The sequence below is a fragment of the Hemibagrus wyckioides genome, linkage group LG06 (assembly GCF_019097595.1).
Source record: "Hemibagrus wyckioides isolate EC202008001 linkage group LG06, SWU_Hwy_1.0, whole genome shotgun sequence".
Taxonomy (NCBI): Eukaryota; Metazoa; Chordata; class Actinopteri; order Siluriformes; family Bagridae; genus Hemibagrus; species Hemibagrus wyckioides.
In genome coordinates this window covers 23338702-23363620 of record NC_080715.1, presented here as the reverse complement: position 1 = coordinate 23363620, position 24919 = coordinate 23338702, and the positions used below count along the sequence as shown (strand labels likewise).

The window sequence follows — 24919 nt, the reverse complement described above, 5'->3', positions numbered from 1 at the left end:
TATAAAAGTTAAGTAAAATAACTAAATAACCAAACAACAAACAAACAAATAAATAAATACATCTATGAACATGGGTGATACAATGACATCAACACAATCACTGCTTTTCACCTGTTTAGAACTGGTTTCAGACATTTCAGAAGTCACTCTTTATTAGAATAGACATAATAGAGGTGTTTTTTGAGCAGTCAAGGCAGGGTGGGGTGTAGCGTTGTAAGCAGTTGGAATGTTAGTGCAAACAAGGTTTAGAATAACAAGTTTAGTAACCTTTTTTACCAGTAGTTGCTGATTGGCATTAGGTTAATCACAGTTATCAAATTAGGTAATGCACATGTTTCAGTCTCATCATGATGAAATCATGACTTATATTAACTTATATTAGACTAACAAGCAGATAACTTGTTGATCACCCACTTTGAATAGAAAAGGCAAAAGCTTTTATGAACTGTGTGTTACATCACTATTTTATAATATGAAATGCAGATACACAGCAGAAAAATTAATATGTAATTAAATGAAAATGTTGACCATTACTTTAATAATTGTCTTTCATGCATAAACAACCACCCTTAGTTAATGAACAAATTAAAATATTTACATTCCTGGTGCTAATTTTCTGTGCAGCACAAATACCTAAAGTAGATCATTTTTATGCATCCAACACTGTATTATAGCAGGGTAGGAATAACGATCTTTACTTCTGTAATCCAAAAGGATGGGAAAATTGATAACACAATAGATACACTACTTACACAGGATGCAAGATTGTCACAATCTCACAAACATGAAAAAAAAAAATTTCATTGTCCTCCATCTATCCATTCAATCCCATCTCTCCATGTATCCTAACTATCCACCCAATCTGTCCTCTGATATGAAAACAACACAAATGATAATGACAAACGAGTTATGATCATACTGAGTCTAACATTAAAGCATCCAGAGTCTGCTTGTCAGAAAATGCGCTGTTTAAAGTGAACTCGTTTTCATGGTGAATGTTCTAATCTACATTAAATATTTAGCTAACAGTCTGAAGTTACCTAGCAACAACAGTGTATGTTAAGGTTAGTTCAGTCAACGTTAGGCTAACATCAACAGGTGTAGACAGAAAATAAGATTATCCTGACCTGAGCTAATTTACTGAATCAACCAACTCACATCTCTTTGCCTTCTTTTTATCCATGATGTCATCTGTTGCTGCTTCTGGCGTTTCATCGCTGATTGTGCTACACAACACATACCCAAATGAGACTGATTCCTCTGAAGGTTTCTTTCACATATCATCCAAGGGATATTTTCCTTGCCACATTCACCTCAGGCTTGCTCATTAGGGATAAAATATAGGGATAAAATATAGGGATAGAATACTTACTTAACTTTAAACTTTATATATATCTTCTCACTATGTTTCTATACTTCTGTAAAGCTGCTTTGAGACAATGTCTATTGTTAAAAGTGCTATACAAATAAATAATTTGAATTGAATTGAACAGTCTCTTGTGTTTACACACAATGATGTGACAAATAGGGGTCTTGACGTCTGAAACACTGGACTGCAAGCCTACAAGCTTACGGTAGTGACCGGAAGTCTACAGTAACTCAAATAAGCACACTTTACAAGCATGGTTAGCAGAAGAGCATCTCAGAACACAAAACACATCAAACCCTGAGGTGGATTAGCTACAAGAGCAGAAAACCACATCAGTTTTCACTCCTGCCAGCCAAAAACAGGAATCTGAGACTATCAAGGCAACAGACTCAAGCAAACTGTGAAGCGTTCCTGAAAGATGTGTGAAAAATATTTTATTTACGTGCCTGTTGTGTTTTTTTTTTCTTTTACTTGGTTGCAGTCTTGCAATTGCATATCACATCTCAAGTCATATCAAGGGGAGAACTGCATTTTGTGACATGAGTAGAGATCACAGTGTCATGTATACTACATTAAAATGAAAAATGCTGTGTTCAACTTGCTCTGTTTAAATTTTTCAGATTTGCAGAAGGTAGAAATTTGGCAGTCATATAAAGCATAAAAGAATGTGTGATTCTTGTGTGACAAAATAAATTCACGAACCAATTTCTACAAGCACATGCTTTGGCAATGAATTCAATGTTCTAGTATTGACTCAGGAGCACTGGGCGTGTAACAATATAGGGATAATGTGTCTAAGAGGATTAGACTGTGTACACAGGACTGTGTAAATATAATATATATTATGTCTTGTGGAACTTTTCTTTTTAAATATTTCTATTAATATGCTATTGTGCACATCAGTGTCATTATTTTTTATATTAAAATATATGGAAGAATAAATTTTCCCTTAAGGATTAATAGAGTAATTAATTAATAGAGTTCCAACAAACATGCTCACTGGCCATGTATGGGAAAGATTCAGCAAGTACAGTATGGGCTAACCAATACAAATCCCAAAATGGCCCAAAGTTGAAAGTATTTTATTTTTTGTGAATCCACAATGTTTTCAAATATCCTCAAATCTTGTCTTACATTTGTTAAGAGGCAGGTGTTAAGTGCCTTGTAATATAAAAGATCTTCCAACAACACTGAAGACATTTCACCAACAGCACAAAAAGAGCACCATAAATGCTGATAAATTTAGGTGATGGTTATTAACTTTTATTTGGGAATATTATATCCCTTATTGTGAAATATATATTAATTAAATCATTCAGCATTAATGCACCTCACTGGTACCTATGTAAAGAAATGTGTTATCACTTTAAGAAATGTAAGTTAGACTAAATCTGAACAATGATTTAAAAATAACACTTTTACTGTGTTTCAACATACACTGATCAGCCATGAAAACCCTGCTTATTATTGTGTAGGTTCCCTTTTGCTGCCAAAACAGATTTGGCCTGTGGAGGCATGGACTCCACAAGACCTCTGAAGGTGTGCTTTGGTTTCTGGCACCAAGATTTTAGCAGTAGATCCTTATGTCCTTTAAGATGTGAGGTGTGGCCTACATGGATTGGACTGGTTTGTCCAGCACATCCCTCAAATGCTCAGTCACATTGAGATCTGTAGAATTTTGAGCCCAATTCAGCACCCTGAACGGTTCCTCAAACCATTCTGGAACAATTTATGCAGTGTGGCAGGGAGCATTATCCTGCTGATAAAGACCAATGGCATTAAAGAATATAAATACTCTAAAGAGGTGTACTTGGTCTGCAACAATATTTGGGTAACTTGTGCCAGATCTAAAATGTGGACCAGATGTTTACTATAATGACAATGACAGGGAAAATTGCAACAGTTTTTACTGAATGCAAGATTCATTACATAGGTTTGTTTTATATGGCATTGCTAGAAATTTATGCCTAGCAATGCCCCTGGCCATTAAAAACAATAATGCACTAGAAAGAGTGGGTTAATATTAACTTATCATTACAGTTGAATGACACATGCTGTTATCTGAAAATAATGCATACCTACTGAGAAATCAGATTAGAACAGTAGTAAATATGACACTGTACAGTCATTTACTGGTGTAATTAATAACAAATAATGAAATTATTATTTTCTTCACATGGCGGGTTGAAACACTGGAGGCGTATGCAAAGGTGGAGCAGGTTTTATTTTTAATATTTACTTTGTATCCTCCTTACACCTTCTGCAAATTTAGGTGGAGCAGGTTTTATTTTTAATGTTTACTTTCTCTGTATCCTCCTTACACCTTCTTTTGTCTCTGTGATGTCAGACACTTCACAGTTTTGTTATTTTAGTTATAGTTTAGTTTTAGTTATTTTTTATGTCGAACTGATATGCTATGAAGTTTTACACAAGATTTTATTTTTTCACTATTCTATATTTTCCCAGCTGGACAGATATAGGAGAGGATGACATCAACCATGTTTTTGATAATGGGTTGGGGTGGGTGTAGGTCATGGGGTAGGTGGTGGGCCAGTGTCATCTCCCAAGCATCCAGCATCTTCACATTGAGTCCTTTGAACATGGCACGCAGCACAGTATCAATCTGCAGATAGGACCAGTCGCTGTTGAACATACTGCTCTCTCTGCCCAGCTTCTGCAGGTTGGCAGTGCGGATCACCACCAATGTTTCTGGATCACGGTTCAGCAGCCGCACCACAGCCTTGCGGATGTGCCGGAGGCGCCGTATGTAGTTCTCAAAAGGAAATGAGCTGAAGTGAGACCACACACTCACAAGAACGACCGTGTTCGGCCCCCCTTGTATCCTGTCTATCTCATTTGCTACATAGTGCAGCTCAGAGGAGAGCACTGTCGTGAAGCGAATGGGTGGCCCATGGCAGCGATAGCTTACTAGAATGTTGTTGGTGCTGTCCACAGCCATAAATGGTCCTACTCTCTTAGGAGTGTAAAGATTTAACTGTTTAAGATCTGCAGAGAAAAGGAACAGGGCATCTTGTGAGAAACAAATTAGATATACAGATCATTTAATTAATCTCACAGGGAAATTCACTCAAAAAATTATAGTATAAGCGAGTTATTCTAAGAAATGAACTTAATAATTAAACCCAATAATTAAATAATCTAGCTAAATAAAGATGAAAAACAAACATAAAGCTTGTTTTTTTAATAAACAATCAGCTCTTACCAGGAAGTACTGCAGTGAGGTACTCAAACCACTGACGCACAGTAGAATCTCCAAGCATGTACACAATCTTCCCTCTAAGACAATGGGTTATGGCTGATGAGCTAGTAAACTGCTGGATGGCTGCACCACTCAAAGGCCTCCAGGTATAATTAAAATAGTAGCCAGCAGCATTGTAACTGTTTTCTACTATGGCTTTTTGTCATTTGAGGGGGAAAGAAATGAACATTTATTGTTAATCATAACATTATAAATGCTATTTGAGTTGGCTGGTCAGAACTTACTTTAGTGGGCCTCTTTTGTCAACAGAATACATACTATATGCACAAATCTGTGTATAAACTGTGTAGCCAATGCAAAGTGTGAGATTGGCCAAAAAGGGTTTCCTGAGATTTGTGCTTAGTGTTAGGATTAGTTCCTAATGTTGGAGGCCTTACATCAAAAGTACATTTTGATGGGATACCTCATACACCTGTTCATTTGTGTACTTATCCAATCAGCTAATCATGTGACAGCCTCACAATGCTTATAGTTACAGATACAGCTTCAGTTAATGTACGACTCAAACACCAGAATGGGGAAAAGTGTGATATCTGTGACTTTAACCATAGCATTCATAACAACTGCTGTGAGAAGTAAAGTACCTCAGAATGCATCAAACCTGAAGCTGGATGAGATTCAGAAGGTTTTTCTAATGTTGGCTTAGACCATCTGATTTTTATGAATGCCAAATTTCATGTGTAAATGCTCATACAAACAGTTTACAAATAAATCTGTTCATATCACCTTGCTAAATGAGGCCCAACATTGTGATGTAATCACACTTTATTATTTTTTATTTATTTTTAATCACTCTTTATTATAACATTTAATTTAATTTTATTCTCTGTATTTTATTCTCGGGTCACGGGCAGCCTGTGCCTATCTCAGGCATCATCAGGTGTCAAGGCAGGATACACCCTGGACGGAGTGCCAATCCATCACAGGGCACACGCACACACTCATTCACTCACACAATCACACACTACAGGCAATTTAGAGACTCCAATCAGCCTAGTAACATGTCTTTGGACTGTGAGAGGAAACCCACCAAGCACGGGGAGAACATGCAAACTCCACACACACAGTGAGCGGGAGCAAGACTCGAATTTACAATAAATATAAATTCATTATACACATATTTGAATAGTACAGAACTCAAATATTCTACATAACCCTTTTGTGACAATTCCTTTTTTAGCCATATTCAGGAAATGATACAAACATTTTATTTACTTTAATACTTTAATATAGTCGTATACACCACTCAGCCATAACATTAAATCCACCTAAATAATATTATGTAGGTCCCCATTCTGCCGGTAAAACAGCTTTGAACCTTTGAGGCATAGACTCCAAAAGACCTCTGAAGGTGTGCTGTGGTATCTGGTATGAAGATTTTACCAGCAGATCCTGTTGTGAGGTGAGGCCTCCATGGATCAGACTTGTTTGTCCAGCACATACAACAGATGCTTGATCAGATCGAAATCTGGGGAATATGTAAGCCAAGGAGGTGTACTTGGTTTGCAGCAATGTTTATGTAGGCAGAACATGTTAAAGTAACATTCATATGAACCCATGTTTTCGCAGCAGGACAATGCCCAGAGCACCACACTGCCTCAGTCGGTTTGCATTCTTCCCATTTTATCAGACCAGGTCACCTTCTTCCCTTGCTCCATGATCCAGTTCTGATGACTATATGTCCATTGGAGGTGCTTATGGTGGTGGATAAGCATCACCACAGGCATACACAGCAAGCTGTGATGCACTGTGTTCTGATACCTTACTGTCATAGCCAGCATGAACTTTTCCACAAATTCTACTACAGAAACCCTTCTGTGGGTCAGACCAGACAACTTAGCCTTCAGTCCCTTTGTGCATCAGTGAGCCTTGGAACACTCCACAAGGGAACACTCTATAAGGAACACTCTACAAGATCTGCTGTTTTGAAGATGCTCTGACCCAGTCATCTAGCCATCACAATCAGATCCATATGTTTGCCCATTTTACTTGCTTACAAAACAACAACTTAGAACTGACTGTCTCACTTGCTACCTAATATATCCTACCACTTGACAGGGGCCACTGTAACAAGATATTCAATATTATTCACGTCACCTGTAAGTGGTTTTATTGTTATGGCTGATTATTATTATTATATAAGTATTATATAAGTATTATCATCCTTAAAAATATTATTTTCATAAAAACAAAAGTAATATTAATTTCAAGTTATTTTAAAATGTCAGCATTGACTGCCAAATCAGTGGTATGTTTTTTGACCAAGATGATATATTGATTCCAGGGTGCTGATACTGAGCCTCGTGACCACTTTTCAATGTTTTCTACAGAACTAAAGCACAACCAATTATTGCTCCTTCCAGAGTCTGACAAATTTTCAATCAATATTCAATGATTTTTTATTCAATATTTTTAGTGTATAAACATTAAATAAGATCAAATTAGATCTGATATCTATATTTTCCTTTCCAAACACATTTTCTAATGAGCATGAGGCTGAATTTGAAATTGGTGCTGAATGAACTGCAAATGTAATATAAAATATACCTTTTTTTGCAGGTAATACAGTCACTTTGCCCATTGCAGATGCAGGGATAGGAACTTTGATATTTATACCCCTGAAACAAAAATTAAAACATATTTTGTAAAACAGTTATATAAATTTGATTCTTTTTCACTTCAAATGTGATTTCATTTTTAAAATCATACCAAATTATTTCAGAATCTTCAGAACCAATATCTTAAATAACACTCATTACATTTTTCTGATTTCGCAAATAATAATCTAAAAAGATCTGTTCAAAAAGAGCCCATCTGCCACCTCACCTCTTGAAGAAATGTGCTTCATATTCGGAAATGAGGTTTTTTGTATATCCACCTACAGCATGATTTATGCGTGTGTCACAGCCTAGCTTTTCAGGTTTGTAGCAGTACCAGGGCTCTCCAGATACAGGGTCAGTAAAGTTGCAGAGTGGTTTCTGACTGAACGGCAGGCACAGGTTGCAGAAGGTTGTCTCTGACAGGGAGCCGGAGCGGAACAGGCTTTTGTAGAATATTCTGTCTGGGTGCTCTTCCTGTAGTCTCTTGAGCACTGCCACTGCCTCACTAGGATGCACCATAGTAATTTCTACTTGCACTTCACCAGCCCACAGCAATGGGAACAGCACTGTATAAGTCCCATCATCATGGTCATGCACCTGTCCTGCAACCCCAGCACCTAGCTTGGGTGAATGCAACCTGGCTATCAGGAAATCTCCTCCATGTTTCTTAGGTAGGTCCAAAAAGTTGTGCACATGGACATTAACCACAAGCTGATCACCTATGTGTTGCTCTGGTGGACCCTGAATCACAAAGTAGCTCATGGCAGGGTTACTGCTGAACTCCACAGGGAGGTCTTTCACTGGTGGATCTGGCCATGCAATGGAATCGAGCAAATGTCTCTCTTCTATGGCCTCTTCTGTCGTGGGCTTTTGGACAAATTGTTCACAGTACGTGTAATTTACCTCCACTGGCCACACAATTTCAGGAAGCTTAAAGGTTAAGTGGATGCTTAGTTGATCATTTAATTTCTGTAAACAGTGAAGAGAGTACAATTGAATCCAATACACAGTCGAAACAGCAGGCACAAATCAGCGAAAGTCTTAAAGACACAATAGCAGTAATAACTTTGTCATTAATCCTCAACATATTTTGATGTATCTAGTTAAAAAAAGTTATTTTACTTTCTCTTGCATAATTGAGGACACTCTTCACTGAAATCAAACTAAAGCACAAACCTAATTCACTGAATATGCATTGTGATATATGATATAAAGGTACAAAATAGGGAAGAAGAAAATGAAAGACTTCTCTGGCACATAATTCTGTACTGCTCTGCAGATATAAAATTATATTCAGAGCCTGTGACTTATCTATGAAAGTTATTACAACAGGAGGGAAAATTACCCATATTTAGAGATGGGCTTCAGCTGTGGATTGGACAAATCACCTGTACAATAACTGCAAATTACCAATAATTAGCAAGTAAATTATGAATACTTTTCTGAAATGTTGTTAACCTTTATCACTCAAAATTTGAAAGAATTTTAGCTGTGAGTTATACCTCTACTAGCATATTCAACTAAAAATAAGGCACCTCAACAAAAACCCTTATTTTATGGAAAACACAATTATCCAAATTTGATATCAGTAACCATTGTAGCACATAAGATCACAACAAAAAGTTCTGGATTACAACTGTCAACTGTCTTACATGAAAATTGCAGGCTGATGTTGCAAAAGGAGGGTCTGTTAAACATGTCCATTTACCCTATCTGTATAAGAAGCCCAACACATGCAGCAGAAACCATTCCCCAAACCATGACATTTCCTTCTCCACCTTATGGTTGGCTAACCCTAGGCACATCGGGTTCAGTCTTTCTCAGTTTTAATTACAGTTCACTACAGATAACTTGGCCATGGGTGTCATGCACCTACTCTTTTTAAGGGGGCACAGTATGCACAGCACAGAAACATGTGATGTTGAGAGACAAATGGATTCTGAACCATCATCTTTGTACACCGTGAGGGTAAATTGCACATTACCTCTGACTTTGCAACATTTACGTTTATGTCCTTTAGCAGATGCCCTTATCCAGAGCGACTCAATCTCATTTTTATGCAAGTTGTGTGATCTGTGCAAGATATGTGATCTTATAAGTTGTGTGATCTTTTCGGGTGCGGAGGTTTTCACTGATAACGCCCTAATTCTTCAGAGAAAAACGTGCAGCTATGAGCCTGCAGCCGTGCACAAATACTGATTAATATAAATTACATAATCAGCCAGCGAAGCAGTGCCTGCCACCTACTGAAGTGTATTAGCTGTAAATGGATGTCAGTACGAGCTATTATATAGTGGCCTACATCATCCAATGTCAAAGAACTACAACAATTTCTGAGTTTTGCAAATTTCTAAAGGTGGTTCATTGTTAACTACAACTCAGTGGCTGCTCCCCTGACTGTGCTACTGCAAGAAAACCCCAGAGAACTGCAACGGTCTAAACCCAACCAGACAGCCTTCGAGAAACTAAAGCAGAGGTTTACCACTGCCCCATTGACACTCCAGGCAAGCTCCAACCCTGCACCTATTTTGCTAGGAAATTCACTGCTGGTGTGAGGTTCATGTGTTTGAGTATCCAACTGGGCTCTGAATCAGCTGCAGATTATGCTGTAAAATTTCAGCGTGGGCAATTTATCAATAAAGACTTAACCCAGCGTTGCAAGCTCAAATTGGCCTGCAAAAATGAGGACATGACTCTTTCACAATACATCACCCTGTCCATCAAACTGCAATCATGACTCTATGCTAACTATGAAGTGAACCCCAGCACTTCCCATGGCTCCAGGCCCATGACACTTGTATCTATCTGGCAAGAGAAAGAACTGACTCACTGGTCCTCCCACTGCTTAAACCACTGCCTTAGCAAAGCCTCAGCCTTCCATGCTGTACTACCTTCATTAAGAGCCCAGAATTTACCTACACCATTGGCATCCCAAAGGAGTATCATGACTTAAACGAGGTCTTCAGCAAAGAACATGCCACAAAGCTACCTCTACACTGGGCTAGGAACTGATCTGATATCTCCACACTGGATGCAATAGATCTGCTGCCAAACACTTACCACCCAAGGGCAGGATCTTCCCACTCTCCATCCCTGAAACCCAGGCTATGGAAAAATACGTAAAGGTGGCATTGGAGGCAGGCTTCATTCATGCATCGACCTTTTCCACTGCTGCCGGGCTTTTCTTTGTGCAAAAGAAGGGTGGTGGGCTAAGACCCTGCATTGATTACTAGGGTCTCAACACAATCACAGTTCGGTAACCCTATCCCCTGCCACTGGTTCCCCTGACCTTGGAGCAACACAGAGTTTCTTCACCAAGCTTGAGCTATGAAGTGCCTATAACCAAATACAGATTCGGGAGGGAGACAAGTGGAAAACTGCATTCCTCACCACACAAGGACAATATGAGTACCATGTTATGCCATTTGGGCTGATTCATTTGCTAATGAAATATTCAGAGACCTCCTCAACCATTGTGTCATTGTTTATATTGACAAAATCCTCATATACTCTAAGTCCCATGTGACCCAAGTATGCACAGTCTCATATGACTAAAGCAACACCAGCTCTACTTTAAGGCTAAAAAATGTGAATTTCATCACAACACTACATTACAAAACATTTTGCATATGTCATGAATGATCAGGGGGTCTGATGGAGACAAGCTGCTTTTGACCTACTGTAACAGATTTTCACCTCAGAGCGCATCCTTTTTGTGATGGTTGTAGATGCCTTACAATTCCCCCAGTTCTGGGCACTCGGGGACACATAGGACAATCTCCTTAGTACAAAAACACTTTCTTGTGGCTGACGCTGAGCAGGGACGTCAGTGATTTGTCAATGCCTGCTCGGTTGGTATTCAATCCAGGACACCACATCAACTTACTGCTGGATTATGGTAAGTATGGATCATTTCTCCAATGCCTGCAGGCCTGTGCCATTCAAAGGTCTCCCCATGGCCATGGACACTGCATCCACAAGCGACTTTGTTGGACTGAGTTTCTTCCATGGGCAAAATACGCACAGAACTCCCTCCCTTGTCTATGGGCCTCAGACCCTTCCACTGTATTCCGAGTTACAAGCCACCGGTGTTCACTTGGTCTGGTGAACCATCTGATGTGCCCGCTGTGGGTGATCGGTTACAGCAGAGCTAGGATGTTTGGGAGAGCACCCACGCCCACTTTCAGCATGCAATATGCTGACAAAGCCTGCCAGCCAATCGTCAAAGATGCCCAAGACCTGGTCAATTCACCTGGTTGTCAACGAAAATCCTCAAACTCAAGCTACTGAGCAAGAAACTAAGCCCCAGGTATATCAAACCCTTTAAGATCTTCTGACAGGTCAACCCGGTCACCTACCATCTGCAACTCTCTCCAAGTTAACGAATCTCTCCTTCATTCCATGACTCCCTCCTCAATTCAAAGATGCAATTGCACCTACTGCTTGCACTAGGTTGCACACTATGCATTTTATGTGGCTAGGACCACTTACGTTTCAGTCCTTAGCTCTGTATTGTTTTATATAGCTCTCAAGTTGGCAGTCATTAAGCATCTTCTTAAAAAACTTAAATTAGACCCTAGTAAAACAAAAAATTACAGACTGATTTCAAACCTTCCATTTATATATAAAATATTAGAAAAGGTGGTGTCAGCTTAAGGCCTAGTCCACAAATACATGGGAGTTTTTCCTCCGTTTTTAAAAAAATCTTGTCCACATGAAAACACAAAAACCTGGTCTGAAGCATTGTCAAAAGCATGCAAAACCAACAGGTGGCGATATAATCTCAACTGTAAAGCCATGTTGGACAATCAGTTGCCAGATTGGGTGGGTTTACTCCCAATTGGGCTTCTTTTGGTCACGTCCCACTGGGAAAAAGTGCATTGGGCGAGTTGATAAAATCTGGGCTGGTTTTTGATGCAACTGGCAGGTTTTTATTTTTGACTATAAACATGTTATTTTATTAATTTTCTATTCAAATGAATAAATAAAGTATAATACATAATTTTGATGTTTTAATTATATGGTTCAGTTTAGCCAATAAGGTTCAGGAGAGTCCTGTCCAGTCAGACTTTATTAGTGTTAAGCCAATATCACAGTTATTAAAACTGTTTGTTTAATTGTATTAGTTATAATGGTATGCATTTTGGGCTCGTTTTTTTTTTTAAATGGGAGGGTTTTAAGCTGTAGTTGTCTTCAGTCCAAACTGGCAACCCTGTTCAAATTCAAATTCTATTTGTCACATACATAATCGTACACAGTATGATATGCAGTGAAATGCTTACACGACTGTTATGACCCTTGAAAAAGGAAAAGGAAAGAACAAGACAAGGATAAAATACGAAAAAATACGAAATATAAAATAAGAATGAATTATACTAAAAATATGAAATATAAAATATAAAACAACAAGGTCACAGTATGTAAAAAATAAAATAGAATAAAAATAGAATAAAATAAAATTTAATAAATATAAATAAAGTACGGTATGATATATATATGTATATAGAATATGTATATAAAATAGAATATGTATATAGAAAGTTATTATATAAAATTATATAAAGTGAATAGTGTGTTGTGCAATAGTGTCCAAAGTGCAAACAGCAGCAGTACAAAATTTTGCAAAATTATATAAAGTGAAATGTGTAGTGTGCAATAGTGTCCAAGGTGTCCAAGGTGCAGACAGCAGCAGTACAGGGTGGTCACGAAGTGGACTGAGGTGATGAGAGCAGTGGTATTGTCCATCTTTAAAGTGCAGATGTGCATAAGTCATCTTTGTATGTAAACGGGAGCAGACTGTGCAACATGTATGTTTGTGTGTTTGTATTATGTGCACAGTCTTGAAATGTGCAAATTTGCAGATGTACATTTGTGTGTTTATTGTGTGCCACCATCCTGTAATGTGCAAATGTCCGGTGTGGTTGGTTGGAGTTCTAACACGTATGTAGGAGCATAGTAGGTCTAATCAGTTGAGTCCTATGTGAGGTTCTAATTGAGAGACCATATAGCCTGCAGGAAGAAGCTTCTCCTCAGTCTCTCAGTGTTGGCCTTCAGGGAGCGGAAGCGCTTTCCTGACCTAAACAGAGAGAAAAGTCCATTGTTGGGATGGCTGAGGTCCTTCACAATCTTTCTGGCCTTGGTCCAGCACCGCTTGTGGTAGATCGGGTGCAGGTCAGGGAGCTTGGTATGGATGATGCGCTCAGCTGATCGCACCACCCTCTGAAGAGCTCGTCTGTCCTGCATGGTGCTGTTCCCGAACCAGGTGGTGATGTTTCCCGTCGGGATGCTCTCTATGGTGCAGGAATAAAAGTTCCTTAGCACCTTAGCAGGCAGTCTAAAGTCTCTCAAGCGTCTGAGGTGGAAGAGACGCTGTCGGGCCTTCTTCACCATGGTGTTGATGTGACAGGACCATGACAGATCTTGCGTGATGTGAACACCGAGGTATCTGAAGCTGTCCACTCTCTCCACTGTGCTGTTGTTGATCACAGGAGTCTGGTAGTTCCTCTCCTGCTTTCTGCTGAAGTCCACCATCATCTCCTTAGTCTTGCTGACGTTAAGGTGGAGGTTGTTCCTCTGGCACCAGTCCTCCAGAGTCTTAATCTCCTCCAGGTAGGCTGTCTCATTGTTGTCGGAGATCAATCCGACCACAACGGTGTCGTCAGCAAACTTGATAATGTTGGTGGAGTTGGTAGTGGCCATGCAGTCATAAGTGTACAAAGAGTACAGCAGGGGGTTCAGAACACAACCCTGGGGGGCTCCAGTGCTGAGGGTGAGTGAGGCTGAGGCATGTCTGCCTATCCTTACTGCCTGTGGTCTGCCAGTTAGGAAATTGGAGATCCACTGACAAAGAGATGGGCTGAGTCCTGAGTCCCAGGTGCTCCAGCTTGGTGGTGAGTGTGGAGGGGATAATAGTGTTAAACGCTGAACTGTAGTCAACAAACAGCATTCTAACATAATTCCCCTTTCTAGTGTCCAGGTGAGTGAGTGATGTGAAGGAGGTGGGAAATGGCATCGTCGGTTGAGCGGTTCGGGTGGTAGGTGCACTGTAATGGATCCAGTGTATCTGGTAGTGAAGCGATGATGAAGTCTCTGACCAGTCGTTCAAAGCACTTCATCACTACTGAGGTCAGGGCTACAGGGTGGTAGTCGTTGAGGGAAGCAGGATGGGGTTTCTTCGGGACAGGAACAATGATGGACTCTTTGAAGCACATGGGGATTGCTGACTGAGTTAAGGAGAGGTTGAATACGTCTGTGAACACGGGTGCTAGCTGGTCAGCGCAGGCTCTGAGGATTCGACATGAGATTCCATCTGGTCCTGCTTCTTTCCTGGTGTTCAATCTCCTAAAGGTTCTCCTCACGTCATGCTCAGAGATGATGAACGCATTGGTGTTGGCATTCTCTTCCTGTCTACAGCCATTAGCATTAGCTGTAGCATTAGCTTTAGCATCATTAGCTGCAGCCTCTAAGCGAGCGTAGAAGGTGTTCAGCTCGTCCGCACATTGTATGACGCAACCTTGAATGAGGTCATGTCACCCGACGCAAGTCCCACGTTGTAGGCAGCAGTGCGAGATCTCAGAGCGTTGTAGATGGTCTTATCCACCCACGGCTTCTGATTGGGAAATGTTCTGATGGTGGTTTTCTGCACAGTATCATCTGCTAGTTTCCCGATGAATCCCACAACCGCTTCCGTAAACACATTAATGTCATCAGAGCTGCGCCGGAACATGTCCCAGTCTGCGTCATCCAGTGCGTCCTGTAGAGCGGCCACCGATTGGTCCGTCCAGCGTGAGACCTCCCTCTGAGCCGGAACTTCCTGCTTGAGCCTTTGTTTATATTTTGTCACGAGGAAGATGGCGGCGTGGTCAGACTTCCCAAACGGTGGGCGAGATTGTGCCTTGTAGCCATCTTTAACTGTAGTGTAGAAGTGGTCCAATGTCCTTTCACCCCTGGTGGGGCAGCTGATGTGCTGATAAAAGTTTGGCATCCCAGTGTTGTGTCTGGTGCTGTGTGAGTGCTTCATGCAGCTCGCATAAAGCAGTGTCCGTGTCCACTTGAGGTGGAATATAAACGGTGCTGACTATGACCAATGTAAACTCCCTAGGAAGATAAAATGACGACATTTGATGGTCAATAGTTCCAGGTTGGGTGTGCAGGAGCGTGTGAGAGGAACAATGCTTGCACTGTTGCACCAGCTGCTGTTCACCATTAAACACACGCTGCCTCCTCTTGACGAACTCGGCCGGCTGGAAAAGCAGAGGTGATTGCAGTCCCAAATGTCTCTCTGGAAATTCACAAGCCAAAAATCTCTGGTTTCCCTGTCTACATGATAACAATGCAACCGGAGTTTTTAAAAAACTTCACCCTGGCAGGAGTTTTCAAAAATGTTCGGTTTCAGTGACCTGATGTGTTTGCATGTGGACGAACGGCCTAACCGCAAAAAAAAGCTGCGGTTTTAAAAATACCCATGTTCGTGTGGACAGGGCCTAAGTATGCTCCTTCTTACAGGAAAAAATTTCAGTCAGGTTTCAGACCCCATCATAGTACAGAAACTGTGCTAGTTAAAATCACAAATGACTTGTTTTTAGCTTTGGACCAGGGCTGCATCTCAATATTAGTCTTACTTGATCTTAGTGCTGCATTAGATTAGACACTATAGATCATAATATTCTCGTAGATCACTTACAAAATTACACAGGTATACAGGCATTAAAATGGTTTAGATCCTACCTGTCTGATCGATACCATTTTGTAGATCTAAATGGAGAACTCTCCGGTGTAATGCCAGTGAAATACGGGGTCCCACAAGGGTCAGTTTTAGGACCACTGCTCGTCTCAATATACAGTACATGCTTCCCTTGGGTAACATCATTAGAAGACTAAGGATTAGTTTCCACTGTTATGCTGATGATACCCAGTTATATATCTCATCAAAACCAGATGAAATATCTAAATTGTCTAGATTAACTGAGTGTGTCAAAGATATAAAGACTGGATGACCGATAATTTTCTATTACTAAATCCAGATAAGACAGAGATATTACTTATTGGTCCAAAAACCAGTACACAAAGCTCTCACAATTCAGCTTGCATTTAGAAGGATGTACTATTACTACTAGCTCGACAGTGAAAGACCTGGGAGTAATATTAGACAGCAACTTGTCCTTTGAAAATCATATTTCCATATTTCTTCTGATATGTTACAATCCACCATGGTCCTTAAGATCACAAAACTCCGGACTACTAAAGGGGATAGAACGTTTTCGTATTTAGCCCCTAAACTTTGGAATAGCCTTCCTGACAGTGTTTGGGGCTCAGACACAGTCTCCCAGTTTAAAAGTAGATTAAAGTCATATCTCTTTAGCCTGGCATATACATAATACATCCCATAATGTACTCCAGTACATCTGATTAAATGCTCATTATTATCTAGTGCTGCTAATATCATGAACAGCAGCTACACTAATTCCTTTCCACCTGTTCCTTTTTCTACCCATCCCAAGGCATCTGGAGATTGTGCCAGCTCCAGTAGACAGAGGCCAACCCTGCGAGGATCCTGAGGCATCCAGAGATGGACCAGCTCCAGCTGGATTCTGCTTCATGAGGATTTGGGTATATCAAAGCAAGGATGCCAACCCTATGTGGACTTCAAGGATGACAACAACTTCCTAATTAATACACACACTAACATTCTACATATGCTGTATCTGCATCACACTGTACACTGAACATAACTGCAGAAAAGACATTGTTCATATCACACCCCCCTGGTGTTTAGAATAATTTATCATCACACTCTCCGGTGTCACCCAAATGAGGATGGGTTCCCTTTTGAGTCTGGTACCTCTCAAGGTTTCTTCCTCATACCATCTAAGGGAGTTTTTCCTTGCCACAGTCACCTTAGGCTTGCTCACTAGGGATGATTTTGTCTAACATCTAGGACTTTTTGCACTGTTTTTTGTTTCTTATGTTCTGTAAAGCTGCCTTGAGACAATGTTCATTGTTAAAAGCTCTGCAAATAAAATTGAATTGAACTTGACTTGAAGCTTGCTCACACCTCCAGTCACACCAAGCACACTGACACTTCACCCCCATTGCCACTAGAAATTGAAGAAAATGATCACCAGTCTACCTGGTTCACAAAATTCTTGACTCTCGATGGAGGAGGGAGAAGCTCCAATATCTGGTGGATTGGGATGGTTACAGTGCAGAGGAAAGATCCTAGGTCAATGCCCATGACATCCTCAATCCATCGCATGTTGCTGACTACCACCTTGCACACCCAGAGTGACCTGCTCTGGGACTTAGGGGCCACCCCAGAAGAACACCAGGAGGTGTTCGTAGGAGGGGGGTTCTATAATGAGCCTACCTGCCATTCCCCCTCCAACCCACCAGGAGGAGCCCTAGCTAGAATAATAACCAATTCTAGGTTAGAATTAATTGCAATTAATTGTCTCTAAAGATGACATTTTAATTTAATTACAAACAAAATTGTTGTAATATAGGTTTAAATGAGTGATTTGATTACAGTGTTGGGCCTCATAAAGCAAGCTGATATGAACAGATTTATTATATTATAATTTTTATATGAGCATTTACACATGAAATTTGCCATTTATAAACAATTCAGTAAATTCAGAAGTTTACTTCTGCTGAATCCATAATAGCCTCAGATTCTTGATCTTGGTAGCTCATCCAACCTGCCATTCCCCATCTAACCTGCCAGAGGGAGCCCTCCCTGTAATACCTGTCACCTGTTCTGGGTTACTTCCTGTTTGATGGACATTCAAACGACCTCTCCTTCACTATCATGCATTATGATACAGTATTGTAAGCTCTGACTACATTACCAAGCCTTTCATTGTTTCTCTGCCATTGTATTCCGTGTTTGAACTAGTTTTCTCGCTTTTGAATTGTGATTTGCATTTGTTTCTATATTTCTGGTTTGTGAAATGTGCTGCCTACTCGTCTGATGTAAGGCAATACAGTAATACCTTGACTTACGAGTTTAATTCGTTCTGTGACCGAGCTTACTTTATAAATAACAAATAATGTATAAAAAATAATAATACATAATAAAAGAGAATGTAAAGAAAGAAACTGGTTTTATTAAGTGTATTTACGTTGAAGATCAGACGAAGATGCTAGCGGAGGTGGAGGAAGTTGGCGGAGGAGGGTGGCGGAGTTTTTCATTTCGTGCTCTATCGCTTAACTTAACTTACTCGCTACACACTTAATGCTACAATTAATTGCTAAATTTAACTTACTTAAATTGCTAAATTTAACTTACACACTATGCTACACTATCACTAAACTTAATTGCTACTTTTAAAAAAAAAATTCACTTCACTTCACATCTTCTTCACTGACTTTTGCCTTTTTCGCCACACTTTCCTCACTTTCATTTGCAGGGCGTTTCAATAAAAACCTGTCCAAGGAGGTTTGTTTCTTGCTCCCTTTCAAAATGTTTGGAAAACGAGTGAGGAAGTGTCGTTACACAGCGCCAACGCACGACCTGGAGAGATAACCACGTGAACTGAATGCTCGCTGGGCTACCTAGTGGCGGGTGGCGTAAGCTCGCTCGCTCATAACTCAGGTCTCGGCTCGTATCTTAAAGCAAAAAATCGACCGAGTGACGGCTCGTATCTCGGAAAACTCGTAAGTTGATTCACTCGTAAGTCAAGGTTTCACTGTATCTGTAAACTTATTTCTTTCTGTATATAGCTGTACATCTATAGTTATGTCTAAAGTCTAAAAGAGAATGCAATCTCTTTATTAAATTCTCACTGTGTGCAATTAACTCTTAACTATTACCATATAGTTTATAAGAATACAAATGTTCAGGCTACTATGAGAAATTGTCAGACTCAATGGAGTCTTATTAGACATTATTACATCTTATTAGAGAAAATAAATTAAACTATAGTGATATCAAATACATTGTGAACAAAGCACAGCTGCTGCTTGTATGGACATCTTTGGTTCTGAATAAGTTATACTCACCTCCAGACGTTTGATGTAGCTAATGGTCAGTAATAATCCTAATACTGATAATAGACCAAAGAAAAGCAACAATCTGTGTACATGTCCATCCATTACTTGGGTGCCACGATCACAACACCATCAGCAAAAAAGGAGATTTGAACAACCTGAAAGAGAGAAAAGAACATTGAACATTTTTCCAAAGTTGTAGACAATTTTATCAGGAATTTGCCAGGGAAATGCAGTTAACATTTGTTTCCCCCTAGTAGTATAATAATAATAATGGAGATGTGGTGGGCAAAGTATACATCTCCTGTACTTGAATGAAAGTAGAGATACTCTAGTTGAAATGTTACTCCAGTAAAAGAGCTCAGTTTGAATTTTTACTTGAGATAAATACAAAAGTACTTGTAACCAAATGTACTTAAGTAAAAAAAAGTACATTTATCATAATCAGGTCACTCTACTCACACATACTTGTTAATACAAGTTCTTAGAAATTAATATGATATAGATGTCAGTTAACATTATTTTTGTTAAAATATCAGTAAGGTGCAGTAAGGGTGTGCAAGGGGAATGTGGGGCTGTAAAATAGCAGGATTTGTGTACAATTAGGTTCTCCTGTTAAGATTTATGTATACTTAAGATAGTAACAATATACTTAAGATAGTGTGTGTGTGTGTGTTTGTGTCAGTGTTTATAGGGCACAGGTATTTGTGCATGGGCACTACACAAGAAGAAGGATCATTATACAAAGACAGGGTCTGTAGCTTGTAAATTGTTTTTTACATAAAGTGCTTAAACTTTAAATCACATACATCATGGCAGAAGATATTAAGAAATATTAAGTACTACAGCGGGACAGTCTGACTAATGTGTGCTGGACACTCCTGTGTCCTGGGAATCAGTTTTAAACAAATGACAAGCGAGGATCATTTTAACAGAAACTTGCTGCTCTACAGATTCAGAAGAAAAAAAGTTCAAATTCAGCACAGTCAATATTTCAGTATTTAGTTAACTAATGCTTTAGTGTGAGATGGGCAATTACAGCATTTGTGCTGTAATCTTATCCTGCTTTACATAAAAAAAATGAAAAAGAAAATTTACCTGGTGACTGGTCAAATATCAACAATAAAAGTTGAGCTATTGGGTTGCTGTATGACATTAGTAATGTTAGCCTACTTAGCCAACTAAAGCGTAACTAGCCATACATGACATAATTAAGATAATGACAGATTCATTCATTAAAATCCTTCATTGCTTCATTGCAAGCTAACATTAGATTTTATAATAAAGAAAATTGCTGTTATGATTATCACAGAAGGTGCTCTCCTACATGTTTATTCAAATATGATGTTGAAGACTTGTTTAAAAAAAAAAGCGTACGTTACTGAGACAGGCAGAGTGGGTATCTGAATATGAAAGACTTTTCTTGTAACAAATCCTGCAGGTAATGCCAAGGGCCATGGGTGGGCAGGTAGCAGGATGGGGTCCGGGTTTTCTTTCATCATAGGCTACAGTATTTCAGGCTGTGACACTGCAATTTTACTGTCCTGTACTGTTTGTTTTTGATGCATTTAATGAAACAAAAAAGGAAAAAATAGTGTGCATACTGTGCTGTAATTGAACTTTTTTTTCAAAACCACTAACAAGAGATGTGGCATAATATAGTGGAGTAGAAAGTAAGATTATGTGTTACGTGTTAAGAATAAGTGTTACTTCAAAATGTAGTGGAATGAAAAAATATTTATGCTTATACGAATACTTTTTACAGGAAAAAGATACTTAATTAAAGTAACGAATTACATTTACTTTGTTACTGCCCACCACTGTATACAGTGAGAGAAAAAATTATTTGATCCCCTGCTGATTTTGTACGTTTGCCCACTGACAAAGAAATGATCAGTCTGTAATTTTAATGGTAGGTTTATCTGAACAGTGAGAGACAGAATAACAACAAAAAAATCCAGGAAAACACATTTAAAAAAAGTTATACATTGATTTGCATTTTATTGAGTGAAATAAGTATCTGACCCCTTTGCAAAACATGACTTAGTACTTGGTGGCAAACCCTTGTTGGCAATCACAGACGTCAGACATTTCTTGTAGTTGGCCACCAGGTTTGCTCACATCTCAAGGAATTTGGGCCCACTCCTCTTTGCATCCACGACCCATTTTCAATGCCCAGGCTGAGGGAAGGAGGTTCTCACTCAAGATTTGACGGTACATGGCTCCGTCCATCGTCCCTTTGATGCGGTGCGGTTGTCCTGTCCCCTTAGCAGAAAAACACCCCCAAAGCATAATGTTTCCACCTCCATGTTTGACGGTGGGGATGATCTTCTTGGAGTCATAGGCAGCATTCCTCCTCCTCAAAACACGGCGAGTTGAGTTGATGCCCAAGAGCTGGATTTTGGTCTCATTTGACCACAACACTTTCACCCAGTTCTCCTCTGAATCATTCAGATGTTCACTGGCAAACTTAAGATGAGCCTGTACATGTGCTTTCTTTAGCAGGGGGACCTTGCAGGCGCTACTGGATTTCAGTCTTTCACGGCGTAGTGTGTTACCAATTGTTTTCTTGGTGACTATGGTCCCAGCTGCCTTGAGATCATTGACAAAATCCTCCAGTGTAATTCTGGGCTGATTCCTCGCCGTTCTCATGATCATTGAAACTGCATGAGGTGAGATCTTGTATGGAGCCCCAGACCGAGGAAGATTGACAGTCCTTTTGTGTTTCTTCCACTTGGGAATAATCGCACCAACTGTTGTCACCTTGTCACCAAGCTGCTCGGCGATGGTCTTGTAGCTCATTCCAGCCTTGTGTAGGTCTACAATCTTGTCCCTGACATCCATGGACAGCTCTTTGGTCTTGGCCATGATGGAGAGTTTGGAATCTGATTGATTGCTTCCTTCTGTGGACAGGTGTCTTTCATACAGTTAACAAGCTGAGATTAAGAGCACTCCCCGAGAGTGCTCCTACTGTAATCTCAGCTCATTACCTGTATAAAAGACACCTTGGAGCCAGAAATCTTTCTGATTGATAGGGGATCAAATACTTATTTCACTCATTAAACTGCAAATCAATGTAGAACTTTTCTGAAATGCGTTTTTCTTGTTGTTATTCTGTCTCTCACTGTTCAAATAAACCTACCATTAAAATTACAGACTGATCATTTCTTTGTCAGTGGGCAAACGTACAAAATCAGCAGGGGATCAAATATTTTTTTCCCCTCACTGTATTGCATACAATAACAATTATTACATAAATAAATATAAATGTAATTTTAAGTCCAAAATTTAAAAATGCTTTACATATAAAAGTTCAGCAAATAGACAGACAGACAGACAGTCTGATAGGTAAATATATATATAGATATATAGATAGATAAACATAAGTGATACTTCTGGATCCCTTGCTACATACACTGTGTATCCTTAGCATATAGGAAGCAACCATGAATTATTTCTGCATAGCTGCACATGCTCTCTGATCACTGGGAAAGATTACCCCTTGTTTGATGGAGGGCTGCATTGTTGTCAGATAACAAAACAAGCCAGTATTTGTTTTTTTTCCTTCAAACTTTTCACCTGTTTATAACCAGTTTGACACTTTTCAGAAGTCACTTATATCCTAGAATTAGCATAATAGAAATGTGGTTTGAGCAGTTAGGGCAGGGTGGAGTGCAACCCTGTAAGCGGTGGGAGTGTTAGTGCAAACAAGGTGTAGAATAACAAGTTTAGCAAACTAACAGATCATATAGTCTTTACCAGTAGTTGCTGATTAGCATTAGCTTGATCACAGGTATCAAATTCGGTCATGTACATGTAAATTTTAATGTGTTAACTTGTATTAGACCAACAAGCAAATAAGTTGTTGATTATCCACCCTGATTCTCAACACCAGTGTTGGCATAATGTGGGGCATGACAGACCTTGCGCTCCAAAGCCAAGACCTGTAACTTTGCTTTTTAGTAATTCTTTTTATCATATTAAAAGGGAAAACATTTCTGCTGGAGGTTTTTTTTGTGAAATGAAATAAAAAGTGAAAATCAGGAAAACTGGAAAAAAATGAAATAAAATAAAAACACACCCTGTCAGGGCTGGGGAAGTGCGTTCATTGTTGTGGTGCTTGACCTGTGATATCAAAATAAGTGCGTAAATTAAGAAAGCTAGTGTTGGACAGCGTTCTTTGGAGATTCAGTACCAGCATGTGCTGGTAACTGTTATAAAGATGGCCTATGCCATGTGGTTAATTAACTTTTATGCCAGAACAGGATTTCTTTATTATTATGAAAAATATTGAATCATTTTAGTTAGTCTGAATTAATTATTTTTATTTCATTTCATAAATTATTTTACTTATTTACTGTCAATGCTTCAATGACACGCACAGTGCAGTGTGTGTATTGTACATGGTTAAAATATAACGCATGGAAGTAAAAAACTCACAGAAACAACTGAGTAAATCTAGTGTATGAGGGCAGCATGTGAGTCAAGAGTGTCTTCGGGGAGATCCTTAAAGTTTTATCTAATTATTAGGGCTGTGTATTGTTAAGAATCTGACGATATGATATGTATCACAATGCAGAGCTTCTGATTCGATATACTGCGATATATTGCGATACTGTAAGCATGGCGATATATTGCAATTTCTTTTTTAATCTAATTTTAGGAAAACGCTTATTGCTTATTCCATGTCATGGAATACGCAACACACCACCATACACATAAATTCTTGGCAAAAAGTTTACTTTTATCAGAACAGTGAGATCTGCATTTGCATTTGTCCCAGTCCCTGTAACACGGCACTACTTCTGTACAATCTGAACAAATTAAGATTTGTGTGTATCAGTAAAGAAATAAAAGTGCTTGCAAGAGTCTTTATGTAAACAATCCAAGAAAATAAATACTTGTGAACAGTGTTATATATGTATGTACAGACAGTCTCAGTCTCTCACTGTAACATCCAACATTATAACACTAATTTTGTGCAATCTGAGCAAGGGATTTAAATCTACCTATATCAGTGAAAAATAAAAGTGCTTACAGCACTTCCTGTACTGATTCCAGAGCAGGTCTTGTTTGTGTTTTAGCTGGTGGATAGCTATTGCGCTGCGTCTGAAAAGGTTGTAACAATGATCCTACCGAGTGTCCACTCCACTGCCGGTACTTTCTGCGAGGTGAGACTGAGGCTGTGTGCAGAACATCGCGCTCTGTACGCCGCGGGGGCCGGTCCGACTCTTTCGGGATCAGCCATGGTAACGTTACTAGTTTGCCAGGTGTGCTAATGGTAATATCAGCGATGCGCCCTTACGCTACTTCCTGTCTGTTTGAAGCTCAATTACAACGCTGCCATATAGCGGTCAAAGGTTTAAACGCAACACAGTTGAACCCCTACTAATTATAATCCCGTAGTTTAGTATACTCTGTATATATAACTCCCCACACTCCCCCTCACATATACTCACATAAGCGTATGCCACTGCCTAGTGCTGCCAATATCCTCTTCTCTTTCGCAGATAGTCCTTTGGTCGCATTCACAAGCAGTTTAAAGTTTAGAAAACCAAGACAACAAACACAACAACTCGGAACACAGCCACGTCTGCTGGTGCTGCTAGTGCAGGACAAACAGGTAAAAATCACGGGGCATCAACGAACTGCATTCAAACAAATACCTGTCACTAAACATAA

The 24919-nt window shown here is 39.5% G+C and overlaps 1 protein-coding gene across 3 annotated transcripts; it reads right to left on the bottom strand.

The window, feature by feature from the left end:
- Positions 1-41: 41 nt before the first annotated feature.
- Positions 42-24919, bottom strand: LOC131354643 (NXPE family member 3-like). 3 transcript variants are annotated; one of them, XM_058392539.1, is made up of 6 exons: positions 24276-24547; positions 19250-19395; positions 7476-8218; positions 7197-7267; positions 4593-4784; positions 42-4375 (listed from the first exon to the last, which is right to left on the bottom strand). In XM_058392539.1, the coding sequence occupies exons 2-6, from the start codon at positions 19340-19342 to the stop codon at positions 3822-3824; spliced, it is 1653 nt and encodes a 550-aa protein (XP_058248522.1). In that variant the 5' UTR covers positions 19343-19395; positions 24276-24547; the 3' UTR covers positions 42-3821. The 3 variants fall into 3 exon arrangements, with proteins under 3 accessions (XP_058248522.1, XP_058248521.1, XP_058248520.1); XM_058392538.1 differs by lacking the exon at positions 24276-24547 and adding an exon at positions 24697-24919 and having other exon boundaries at positions 43-4375; XM_058392537.1 differs by having other exon boundaries at positions 43-4375; positions 24374-24547.

Coding starts and splice junctions, on each gene's coding strand:
- LOC131354643 (XM_058392538.1), bottom strand. CDS start 19,342: ATGGATGGACATGTACACAGATTGTTGCTTTTCTTTGGTCTATTATCA. Junction 8,219..19,249: donor GCTACATCAAACGTCTGGAG/GTGAGTATAACT, acceptor CACTGTTTACAG/AAATTAAATGATCAACTAAG. Junction 4,376..4,592: donor CCTCACTGCAGTACTTCCTG/GTAAGAGCTGAT, acceptor TTTTCTCTGCAG/ATCTTAAACAGTTAAATCTT.